This window comes from Montipora foliosa, chromosome 4, assembly GCF_036669935.1.
Source record: "Montipora foliosa isolate CH-2021 chromosome 4, ASM3666993v2, whole genome shotgun sequence".
In the NCBI taxonomy this organism is placed as follows: domain Eukaryota; kingdom Metazoa; phylum Cnidaria; class Anthozoa; order Scleractinia; family Acroporidae; genus Montipora; species Montipora foliosa.
In genome coordinates this window covers 37,592,248-37,604,092 of record NC_090872.1, presented here as the reverse complement: position 1 = coordinate 37,604,092, position 11,845 = coordinate 37,592,248, and the positions used below count along the sequence as shown (strand labels likewise).

The 11,845-nt window shown below is 37.2% G+C and overlaps 1 protein-coding gene across 2 annotated transcripts in view; it reads left to right on the top strand.

Moving 5' to 3' along the window:
- The window catches only part of LOC138000740 (protein furry homolog-like), a 72,053-nt gene that overhangs the window by 16,579 nt on the left and 43,629 nt on the right, over nucleotides 1–11,845 (top strand). For both annotated transcript variants that reach the window (XM_068847365.1, XM_068847364.1), the window contains exons 7-16: nucleotides 1,389–1,439; nucleotides 2,535–2,804; nucleotides 5,129–5,173; nucleotides 5,504–5,695; nucleotides 6,069–6,170; nucleotides 6,603–6,658; nucleotides 7,399–7,446; nucleotides 7,548–7,656; nucleotides 10,589–10,669; nucleotides 11,183–11,239. In XM_068847365.1, the coding sequence (XP_068703466.1) occupies nucleotides 1,389–1,439; nucleotides 2,535–2,804; nucleotides 5,129–5,173; nucleotides 5,504–5,695; nucleotides 6,069–6,170; nucleotides 6,603–6,658; nucleotides 7,399–7,446; nucleotides 7,548–7,656; nucleotides 10,589–10,669; nucleotides 11,183–11,239 (1,011 nt within the window). The remainder of the gene's footprint in view (nucleotides 1–1,388; nucleotides 1,440–2,534; nucleotides 2,805–5,128; nucleotides 5,174–5,503; nucleotides 5,696–6,068; nucleotides 6,171–6,602; nucleotides 6,659–7,398; nucleotides 7,447–7,547; nucleotides 7,657–10,588; nucleotides 10,670–11,182; nucleotides 11,240–11,845) is intronic.

The following is an 11,845-nucleotide window of genomic DNA, read 5'->3' as shown; positions in this document are numbered from 1 at the left end:
TCAACTGTTGACTGGCAGTTCGGTTACAGTCGGTGGAAGGTAGCTCTTACTTCACCAATACCATGAGACCTGTTCATGGGAACTGTTTCTTTCTTATTGTTATTTCCAAAGGGAACAATGCAAATGTTTCATGCCATACTGAGAAAAGTGGCAATGCTGTATTCAGGTTTAAAAATAAAAAAGTAAAGATTGCAGCAAGTTTATTTAATTTTGATAAAGACTTTGGGTCTTACAGAAGTCAGGTAAACCCTTTTACTGGTTAGTTACATTGTAGGTTGAAAGTAAAACCGTGAATCATTGCTGCTTGACAATGTGGGATTGCTCTGTTTCTAAAACAACAACAAGTAGCATGATATCTTTCCTCTTTTTAAATTCATTATTTCATGTACAGGGGAAAACAATCATAACCTTTAAACGTTTTAGCCAAGTACATGTACATGTACGCACAGCAGCGAAAAATCATAAAAATATTAAATTTGCATTAACTGTGATTCCCGGTTTATAAAAAAATAAATTGCACCACTTCGTTGGCCACGCTTTTAACCTCTGTCAAAGCAGAAGTAACAACTTTTCTTAAAATAAAAATTGTAACCAATAAATACCAAACTTCAAGATCCAAAATCAATTATTTTACGCTATTTTGAGAAGGAATGGAGGTCGCCGGCAGTCACATGCAAAGTCATGGATTATGTTGCATGTGAAATCATTTGGAATGCCTTTGAAGCGATTATTTCATTAAAAAAAGAACATTTTTGTGAGAACTTTCATAAACTGTAACCACCAGCAAATTAAAATTTTTAGCCTGCTTATCTGAGTACTCAAAATGCAATAAGCCCGCTGGGCTGGCTGGGTGACCAGGTAATTTTGCTCACTCACCAAAAGCCAAAAATGAAAATGTTAGTCGCCTTAGGCGACTGGGTGCCATTAGAACACAACGTTGTTTGTTCCTTTTGGTCAGGTTTAAGTATATGAGATCACAATAGTAACTGTGCAATTAACGTGTATAATTATGTAACAGGTGACCTCCTCTGTCAGTATAAAAAGTTGATAGTGCCAGGTTTTTTTTATTTTGCATCCATAAGATTTAAGGGAGTGTTAGGAATAATGCTGTTTCAACTGTACATGCAACTCCCGCAAGACTTAACATGTACATGTAAAAGGGGCTTACATGTATGTGCTTTGGCAGTTGTTGAAATAAAAAAAATAGATTAAAGTCATTTGATTCTAATTTTTTCTGACCATTTTCTTACTCCAGTTGTCAAAATCATTAAAAGTAAAGCAAATATTAAGAGGATCCGCCAAAAGAGAACTGAATCTAAAAAGGTTGAAGTCATCTTCACTTCACCAAAGTGTTGTTTCCTGATATTTTTGCTTCATTGCTGTTTTAGCTGGCTGTGGATTTCTTGTTTTGCTTGGTGCTTATTGAGGTCTTAAAACAGGTAAAACTTCTAAGTGTAAATGTTTTTTATGATTTCTTACGTACAATTTAGTTTTACCTTTGAGCATTGTTATTGTTGTCATACTCTGTTTGAAGTGGGAGAATTAATATTCCTCTATGGTCTGATTTTACTGAAACGTTTGTGTACATTGTATTGTGTTTGGCCATTCGAGTTCATTTGTTTTTGCTTCAGCCTTTTGATCCAAAAGTGACCATAAAATTAATTTAGATAACTTGTGCACTGAAGACACTACCTTTTTAAAATTAAATTTTAAATGCCCATAGCTTTTGAGTAGAAGTAGATTTTCCTCCTCATTGAGTGGTGAACTCATTTGGTGTTAGACAGAGTAAAATCTGTCAGTCAAAAAGAAAGAGCCAGTTTTCTGCCATTTTCATCAGACATGTCCAGAAATGCAGGATATGAAGATGCGCATACTGTACGAAAATTTCACAGTGTCCCTTACACCCTTTTCCTTCACTTTCACTTTCACTCTGGGAAATACAGCATACAGTTGTGTCACTCCGACTTTACTCCACCAGTAAACAGAGATAATTAAGATATTACCCCGACTTAAAAGCGACCTTACTCCTGATGCTAACTGTGTTGTTGTAGTTGGCATTTACATTGTACGCGTTCACTAATTTTGCAAGGAAGGTTCGTTATGATTATTGAAAATTAGCGACTGTCTCATGTCATCTCTCAGTGGCTGCATTTTTAAATTACGAGTACATGTACATGCAATTTTGATTCTACAATTTGTTGGATTGGGAAAGAATGAGCTTGTGACTAACAGCAGCTGTTGGAATTTTAATTTTCAGTAAATGGCTCTTCTTACAGTTAGGGTTCCTTTCAGATAATAATTATTTTTGTGGTCTGTTACAGTTTACATGGTCTACTAACTACTTGTTGATTCTTTAATTGATTCAAACTGAGTTATGATGCACCAAGTTTACATGTACTTCAGGCAGTTTCAATACTTGGCAACTCCAAGACTTAATCTTGATTTTAATATTAGATTTAAATGTTAAGTGTAATGATAGCTTTCTCCTTGGTAAGCTCTTAAAAGAAATCAAATGAAACTGTGTCCTCTTGCAGTTGCCCGTCCACCCAGTGGATGATGAGTTTATTCAGTACATCTTGTCGCTGGCATTCAGGCATTTCAAACAAAGAGACAGTATTGCTGCTTCCCCTTCTGCTTCAAACAGTGAAATAATTGCAGCTCTGTATGCTGAGGTCCTTGGTATTCTAGCTCATGCTTGCTTTCTTCCTGTCCGCAAGAGATTTATTGCAGAGTTCAAGGAGCACCAGAATAATACTTCATCATTTGTGAATATTATTTATGGCATGAAATATTTAAGAATTAAGGTTTGTATCATTGATTGATATTTTGTTTGTCTATTATTTTTACCGAACAACCCTGTAAAGAATGTTGTCCATCAGCAATTTGGCTTCAGTTACAGAACTTTATTTCTTTATTTACCGACTTCAATTCCAAAGAGGAAAAATTATAGTACAAAGAAATGATGAAAGAAATGAGAGGATAAGAAGTCCATTTTAAGGACGGTGCCTACTAATTCAAAGGTATTTTGCCCCAGTTTATGATTATGCAGGAAGTGTAGTTCTTAGCAAGTCTTATTGAAATCAAAAAAGAAAATTGGGGGTAACCACGCATTTTTCAAAGATAATTCAAGAACAATATTTGTAAAAAGCTTTAAAATACAAAGCCACGTTTGGCGTTCTTTCTCAAATTAAAGCTTAATTAATTATCTCTGAAAAATGCGTGGTTGCCCCCCAATTTTCTTTTTGGATACCAATATTACTTACTGAGATCTACTTTCTCTGCATAATTCTAAATCGTGCAAAAATATCCCTGTATTGGTAAGCATCACCGATAGGAAATCCAAGTATCTTGAGATGCGCAGAATGTATGCTCAATAACAATAGTGGGCATCGTCCTTAATGGATGAGTGTGACACTCTGTTTTGGTGAAAGCCAATAATAGACCCTCAACCCTATCCAATCATGACTCCTCTGATACTTCTGCTACTCCAAACCAGTGCAACCACTTGTCACATGCCCAACGAACTCCACCACCTTCCCACACACTCTACACTTTGGATCTACATTCTCCTTCTCTATCGTGGCCCCAAAAAAACCTTGTTTGCAAACTCTGCTCCTGAGCAGCAGAAACACACCCCTCCATGTTCTTCCCCAAATACCCAGCTCTAAGTCTTGTCAGCTACTTTACTGACATCCCTCATAAACTTCCCATGCAACCTCTTCCTTGCCTTCTCCATCGCTTCTTGTACTTGGCCTTCTTTTCTCCCACTTGCAGCGTCTCCCTAACAACCTTCGACTTGTCACTCGCCTTGACATATTCCAACAGGCCAAGTTTCTTCTCCTTCACACTGATCAATCCCCTCCCACCATCCTTCCTCACTACACTCCCTTTCTTTTGGAATGCCCCAATTAATGTCAACCTCTTCCTTGTCTTCACACCTGTTGCCCTCAGTTCCAAATCACTCCAAAGTAAAATCCCTGCACTGTACCTCACCATACATACATGTATAGCCCATGCATTTATCACTCTCATGAAATTCCCACCGTACAACTTTGGCCTTGCCGCCAGTCGCACCCTTCTTAAATGCTTCTGTTTAACCTTCTCCATAATCTCCTTCTGCATAATGTCTGCACCCTCCAACACACCCAAGTACCTGTAGTTATAACCATTCACAACCTCACACATTACCATCCCGTCACACAATTCCTTCTCAAGGAACGTTCACCCCCTGCTTTTTAGCCTAAATTTATGGATATTGGATGAGTAATAATTTATAAGGTTAACATATCAAGCATGAAATTAATTTTGTCTTTTCACTGGTTACAAAAAGTAAAGGAGACATCCTCAATTTGAGTTTGAGAAAACTGACTCGGTCTAGAGGATGGTTATTCTACAATACCAAAACAGTGCACTTGTCCAGCCCAAAGTCAATCCCAATGTTCCACGGAATTTCCGCTTGTAAACCAGATGCATGCGCATTGTCGCTTAAACGTCATCTCCAATTCGCGATTCGCAGTTTGCAGTTTCGACAATTGCCATACAATGTAACAAATCAAAAGTCGTCTTCGCTTACTCATGCAACTGCAGAGAGGTAATTTATATGCGAAATTGATTGATTTCGCATAACACATTAGTTCCTAACATATGCCAGAAATTTAAGCTTTGATTATTTTCGCGCTACGCGAATCCCGTTTCACAGGAAACGTGACGGGAGGTGGTAACTTACTTTTGAGCAGTACTGTAGAGTAGGGATACTTGTAAAAAAGACAGGGTGTCATTAGTCACACTTAGCTGGTTATTTTGACCATATACTGGGTAAAAATAGCTCGCTACTCTGTACTTTCCTCGTGTGCATGCATAATTGAAACAGTCATCAACATAGCTTGTGGTTAGTTTGCTTAATGCATCTTAAAAGTGTACTAGCAGAAATCTAATGGATTGACAATTTTTGTATTTAACAATTTCCTAGTATAAACATCATGATAGAATTCTGCATTAATTTAAGAGCTCTTTAATAATATTTAATATTTACAGCATTAAGAAATTAACATTTCGTAAAGTCCTTATTACTATTTAAGTTTGAATGTGTACATGTAACTGTTCTGGGGTGAATTTTTTTAATCTGCAGTTATTTCCAGTAGAAGAGTTAGAAGAGTCTTTTAATTTCATGAGGGTAAGACTATACACATGTACACTTTTCTGACTGCATGTCCAAAAACAATGAAGCGCAATCCTTAACACAGTTGAACAGTGTGCTATTATGATCCAAGGTTGTAAAGAGTTATGTGGTATTATGGTAAATCAGTTAAATCAAACATAAATGTTTGACCTCTCATGCAAAAATGTTCCTTACAAGTACATTTAGTTTTGAATAAAGTGGCCATTCATAAGCTGTGTATAAAATTGCCATGCAGAAAATTGGTTGCTGTTGACTGTTTACACAGGATAAATTATCTGAGCTGTAAAATTCTAAATTTACGGTTGCACTACATATCTTTTCCAGGAATGTGCAACCATGTTTATAGACTCCAGAGACAAAGAAGTGAAGCATGCATTTGCTTTGATGTTTGTGGAAATCCTTTTGCCAGTTGCAGCTGGTGCTAACAGAGAGCTTAATGTTCCAGCTCTTAAGGGGTTTGTCGACATGATGTATCATCACACTTTTGATCTTACAAAGAAGACTCGACACAGCCAGGTTTGTTTCCTAATTTACATGCAGATAAATGCTGTTAAAATTCTAACGGCATTTTTGGGTCCACCATTTATGTTCAGATCAGAAATAAGATTTGGAGTAGCTCTTAATTATTTAAATAAATAAGACATGTATCTTGCATTCTGATGTTTGTACATGTGGCAACGTTGCAGTTGCTACTGTACCACTGACACTTAATACTGTAACAGTAGTTCAGCATTTTCTTTCGTAATTGCTTGAATGTACATGTAAACTGTACTATTAGTTTTAGCCCATTGGATTCAATAATCTTTTATATTTTTAAAGCATTGCAAGTATTTTTAACTGGTTTGCTTAAAAATTGACAGTTTTTCTGTCATATTGTTGTTGCTTACAGGCTATTTATCCCCTGGTGACAGTATTGCTATGTGTCAGTCAGAAGGCATTTTTTCTTGGCAGCTGGCCTAGTTTCCTGAACATGTGTCTAGGAACTCTCAAGGTTAGCAACTGGTTTAAGCTGCTTTTGCGGAAGAGTTATGAAACTAAAAATTCATAAAAATGGAAGCCATGTTAATTTTGCACAAACACATGGCCACAGCTATAGCAAGGGTTCAGTGAATGAAAACAATGGTGCACTGTTAGAAGCAGGCAATAAAGCAAGGAAAATAAAATTAAATTCAAAGGATTAAGTTTTGATTTACAGTAATTATTACAGATGCAAAAGAAATACTCAGTTCAAATGCTAAGGGTTTAGACCTTTAAACTTGTACATGTACATTTGCCTTTTTTTCAAGTTTTCAGTATTACAGTAATTAGTATGGGTAATCAAATGAGACTACTTTACCCAACGTTTAGCTGATGAGATCATGATGATAAAACCTTCAGTTGTGCATGCAGAGATTTTTTTTGCCTTGTGTCTTTTTTTCTTTAGCAAAGGGATGTAAAGATGCAGAAAGTAGCAATGGAATGCTTGTACAGATTAGTGTGGTTAGTATGCCATACTCAAATGTGTGAGAATTCAAAGCAAATCACGTCCCTTGAATTAAGTGAAGTTCAGATAATCGTTAGTTGTTGTCCTTCAGTAGCATATTGACAGTAATGATTCCAAGTTTGAGTGAGGCCTAACACTACTGTGAAGTTTTTTATACCCAATTATTCCATCAGAGATCAACCTAAGTATTGGAATTGGGCCCACACAAGGATAGAGAAAAACCCTGAACAGGGTGGGATTCGAACCCACGACCTTCGGATTTGTTCACCGTTGCTCTACCAACCGATCTACAAGGCCAGAACAGGAGCAGGCCGTGGGTAATGTGAGATGTTATTCACAAGGACAGATTTGGCTTGGCCCAAGCCTAATTTAGATAATCGTTAGTTGTGGGTTCAAATCCCACCCTGGTCAGAGTTCATTGTGTGGGCCCAATTCCAATACTAGGGTTGATCTCTGATGGAATCGTTATTGGGTATAAAAAACTTCACAGTAGTGTTAGGCCTCAATCGAACTTGGAATCATTACTAAGTGAAGTTTGTTACTTTGGTAATGAAGAGGTGTATTTGAATTGGAATAATTTATTTGTTTGATTGTTTTGAAACATCTGAGAATGATGTTGTCACAACTTCTTGAGAGAAGAAAGTACCATGTAGTTGTGGGCCCACAAATCATAATATTGCAGTGTTAGGTTGTTTAGACCCAGAAAAACTATTTTTGTCTTTGACATATTTTTTAGGGTGTACATGGTGAGAATCAAAGGTGAAAGTAATACAGCTACAGTCGGGTAATGCAAACATTATTTTCAGGTTAATTTCTACAAAATGGTGGGATTCTTGTGTGTTTGTCTTCATTTTGCTTACCATGCATGTTGTTGATTCTTTTCAGTCGTCTGCGCAGCATTACTGATGTCCTCTTCCCTCGTGGTTCCCGTGCTGTGGTTCCAAGGGAAGCGCCCTTAAATTACTTTGTTAAAATCATACAATTCATTTCTCAGGTTAGTAATGGGACAATAGTTACCATGGGTTACTATTTTAATGATACAGTGCTAATTAAAATAACTTGTACCAGTGGAGGATCAGCTTCAGCACAGGCTTGGTTGTTTTTAAATAATACTAGTAAGTTTTTGTACAGTTACCGGTAAGTCCTTAGCTAAATATTTCAACATGTAGTAAACATTTGCTAGGTGAGGGTATTGAGACATGCAGTCAAACATACATGTTTGTACTCTTACAGTAATAAGTGTGTTGGTAAACATTCTTTTAGCAGAAAAAAATGTGGGGCATTCATCATCCAGCACAACATGCTTAATGCTCTAAAACATTTGCAGGCTTGTCAGAAAATTTCTTGAAACTAAATTTAGCTTTAAGGTAATTCCTTAGTATTGCATTGCGCATCCCTACTCAGGGCTTGAAATTGCGACTCACTGGTCGCCAGTGCGACCAAAAATTGAGTGCTGGCGACTAGATTTTCAGAATTGGTTGCCAGCTGGTGAATCACGTTTACCAGGCGCCATATTGTTTCAGCGGCTTCATGGGATTGTAGGCACACTTAAACACCGTGTGCTTCATGCTGGTTACGTGAATTTTACGCCCGGAAGACGAAGATTCAGCAAGAAGGTTAATTGAAAATTTAAACCCATCGTCTGTTGTGAATGCTGAAAACCTAGATTTAACCATATTACCGAAGGACCTCCTCGGCACTAGCTTGATATTGATGATATATTGATAATGAACCTGGACGTCGCATATTTGAAATTTGCATGTAACCCAGGGATCGCATTAACGCAGAAATCATGCATTTTTACGCAAATAAAATCCAAAAAATGCATGATCGAAATTTTAATGCGTCCCAGGACGCAAGGCATGCACTGACTTAAATAACTCACACAACTTGCTTTGATTTGTCAGTATAAAATTAATTATTCTGTTGTTTGTTAAACTGTTGGAGCGATCTGTGATCATAATTGAAGTTTTAAGAAATGGGGTTTAAAACATCTAAAAAGGTTAAAACTAAATTTTCAACTGCCTTCTGCAGTCTTCTTCAGAGGAATGTACTCTGCAAGTCACTGAATGCAAATATAAAGCAAAAGACGTCACTGTTCGTTGCTCTTAAGGGTGGAAACCAGTGATGCGTAAACCCTTGGAAAGGGTGCTCTTTCATTAACAGAGTTCTTGTCCAGGAATGAATGCAACGGCTCTAGAAAAAGCCTTTGTCGGCCGGTCCTATGCATATGCGTCAATATTAATTCCAAGTTGGTTACTCTCTTTTTCTCATAATTTAAAACATACTCTTTTTCTCGCTCAGGGTCACCAAGATTTTGGGACCCCCAAAAAATGCTTGGGACCCCAATTTGACCGAACATGCGGGTCCCAGGACCCAGATTGAAAAATCCTAGTGCCATCCCTGTGACCTTCAAAAAGCAACCATAAAGTGGGTTGGAGAACTTGTCCCCTCTGTTAGACAGTGAACACCTGCAAAATTGACTGCACAAGGTGATTAATAAATGGAGATAAATATCGGTAGAAAAGTACATTAAGAAACCAAGTTCCTCTGATACTATAGGCTACTGAAACCGTATACAAGCCGCTCTTTTTATTTTATCTCGGTCGGAGACTGGTACGAGCATTGTGCGGGATGTGGTAGGGCCTAGGCCGAGCAATTGTAGTATTGCGTTCACTCCCAATAAAGGTAAGTTGCTTGCCACGCAAGCTGTAGGAGAATAAAGAACTACATTTTGAAGATTTGAAAAGCAATGATAAAGGACCCATGTTTGCCTTTCCATGGAAATCAGACTGTGCTTCGCTCCATTCCAAATAACCTTAAAGAATACCATCACCAAACTAAAGACAAAGCTGAAAACAGCAATGGCTTTAGAGATCTTTCTCATGCTGTTTTTTTTTTGTTGTTGTGCTTTTTGATAATTATGACTTTCCTTGCAAGCAAAGTTGGCAACCAAAATTTATGATCTGGGGACCAAATTTTCCCCATTAGTTGCCACCTGGCACCTGAGCAAAAAAGTTAATTTCAAGCCCTGCTACTGTGCACGATTTTCGCGTCATTAGCGCGCGCACATGAGCATGTGCGCATACAAAACGTAGGAGATTTCACTCAGACTAAACCTGATAGCGAATTAAATGCTCCTTTTCTCTCAAATGGGCATGGTCACCATGACCCCCAATTTTTTTTTTTCAGGTATTTGCTAAGAACAGTCTAATAAAGAACATATTTGAAGAAGAAAAAAAGTTTGAAAGTAGAACATGATTTTTTTTTTTGAAAACAGTTCCTTACTGGGTGTACATGTATTTTACCCAAGGCGAGGATTTCAAGCTAACCACGGAACTGTCCCAAAAAGTGCACTGTTCCCACAACCAGGGAATCAAAGTCGGTGTAAATGAAGCATTACTGCTTATGTAAATAAAAGACGCTTTATTTTCTAAATAAAATGTTGTGCCTTTGAAGTGACCAAGACTTAATTCTGTTTGAAGGTGATTCGAATTTTTAACGCGAAAACAGTAAAAATACCCCATTTTAAGAGCCTGCTGATGCGTAAACAAGCATGGTGACCCCATTTTTTTATTGCATTTTTTTAATGTTCATATCATGAATGTAAATTATGCCAAGTTTCCAAAAACGTTTGATAGTAGAACAATTTCAAGAGAATTACCTTAAGTGAGCATCTGAACTACTGTAGTAATCAGAAGTTCATACCTTAACCCTTCTCCTAGAGAACTTGGAGTTTTTCTGGGTATACCGTAATCATAACCAGTAATATTTTCTTCTATTTGGTTTTGCTAGAAACTTGGAAGTATACAAATTGTATATCATGTAAGGAGCATGCATGGCTTCTCTGTCTACTGAAGGCACATGCTCATACATCCTATGACACTGAATTTAAAGGCTTTTGGTTTACTTCTCTTTCAAATCAGGAAAAGCTCGACTTTGCAATGCATGACATCATCTTTGACTTGCTCAGTATTGGGAGGACATCACGTCAAATAAGTCCAGAGGTACTACTTAAATTTTGAGTTTAAGGCTTTGCCTGTAAAGGTAAAAAAAATTTATGGTTTGTGATCTTGAGGACTGTAAGTTACAATCTTTAAGACTGTTCACATTCACAATGATAAACCAACCATTTGATAGTCTCACCACAAAGAATAATACACTCTACTGGTGATCTCTGTGTGACCATCAAGTTGTTCCTATGTACTTTTAACATCACATGCTCATGTTAGAAACTTACCTGTCAAAGTTCCAAAGTTCATTTCCAGTTGAAAATACGTAACATTCCATTGTCATGTCACTCTATCGTTTGTCTCTTAACCCTTTCACTCCCGAGAGGTTCCCCATTGACGAGAAAAATCGCCTGGCATTAGACAGAGTAAAATATGTAAGTCTCAGCGGCACTTAAGGGAGTATGTACACCTTTATGCAAATCCTGACATTAATGTGTCCAAGGTTAATAATGCTTACGTCATTGATGTACTGTATATATCTCTTAATTTACTGAACTTTTCCTTCAGAGAATGAACATTGGTCTACGTGCATTTTTTGTCATTGCTGATGGTCTCCAAAGGAAAGTAAGTTTTGTGAAAGCCTTTTGTGGAATTGTCTAACCAGCATAGTTTTACCAGTAATTCAATAAAGGATCTGATGCCACGCTTTTCTGAATCAGCTGTCATTAACCATCATATTCAATGATGTGTTGCTTAAAGAGGTTTTAAGAGATGAATATTTGCTGTTTTTAGGTGCTGTTATTTGAGTACATTTCTTACACTGAACTGGCTGAACTGCCAGGCAGGGTGCAGAGGTCACGCTAAGCAACATTGCACAACATCATTGGTCACTTATCACACAATCTTCAAATGACACAACAGAGCCTGGTCATTTAAGTCTTTAAAGCAGGGTTCAGATGGCTTTGATGTATATATAGATTACTTCATAGAAAGTGTGATGCTCAGATTTTTATTCATGAATTGCAAAATGTGGGAAAATGAATGAGTGAGGGTGGCAAACAATTGAGTTTTCCAAAGTTTAGCAAGGAGTGAATGAAAACTTGTACAAATTACTTTCTATGGTGTACATGTAATTTGCTTATTTTGTAATTGTATCTAATGAGGAGGAAACATACTTGAAATCACTTTTGTGAAGTTTCCCGATGCCATAACCTTACATGCAGAACAGCA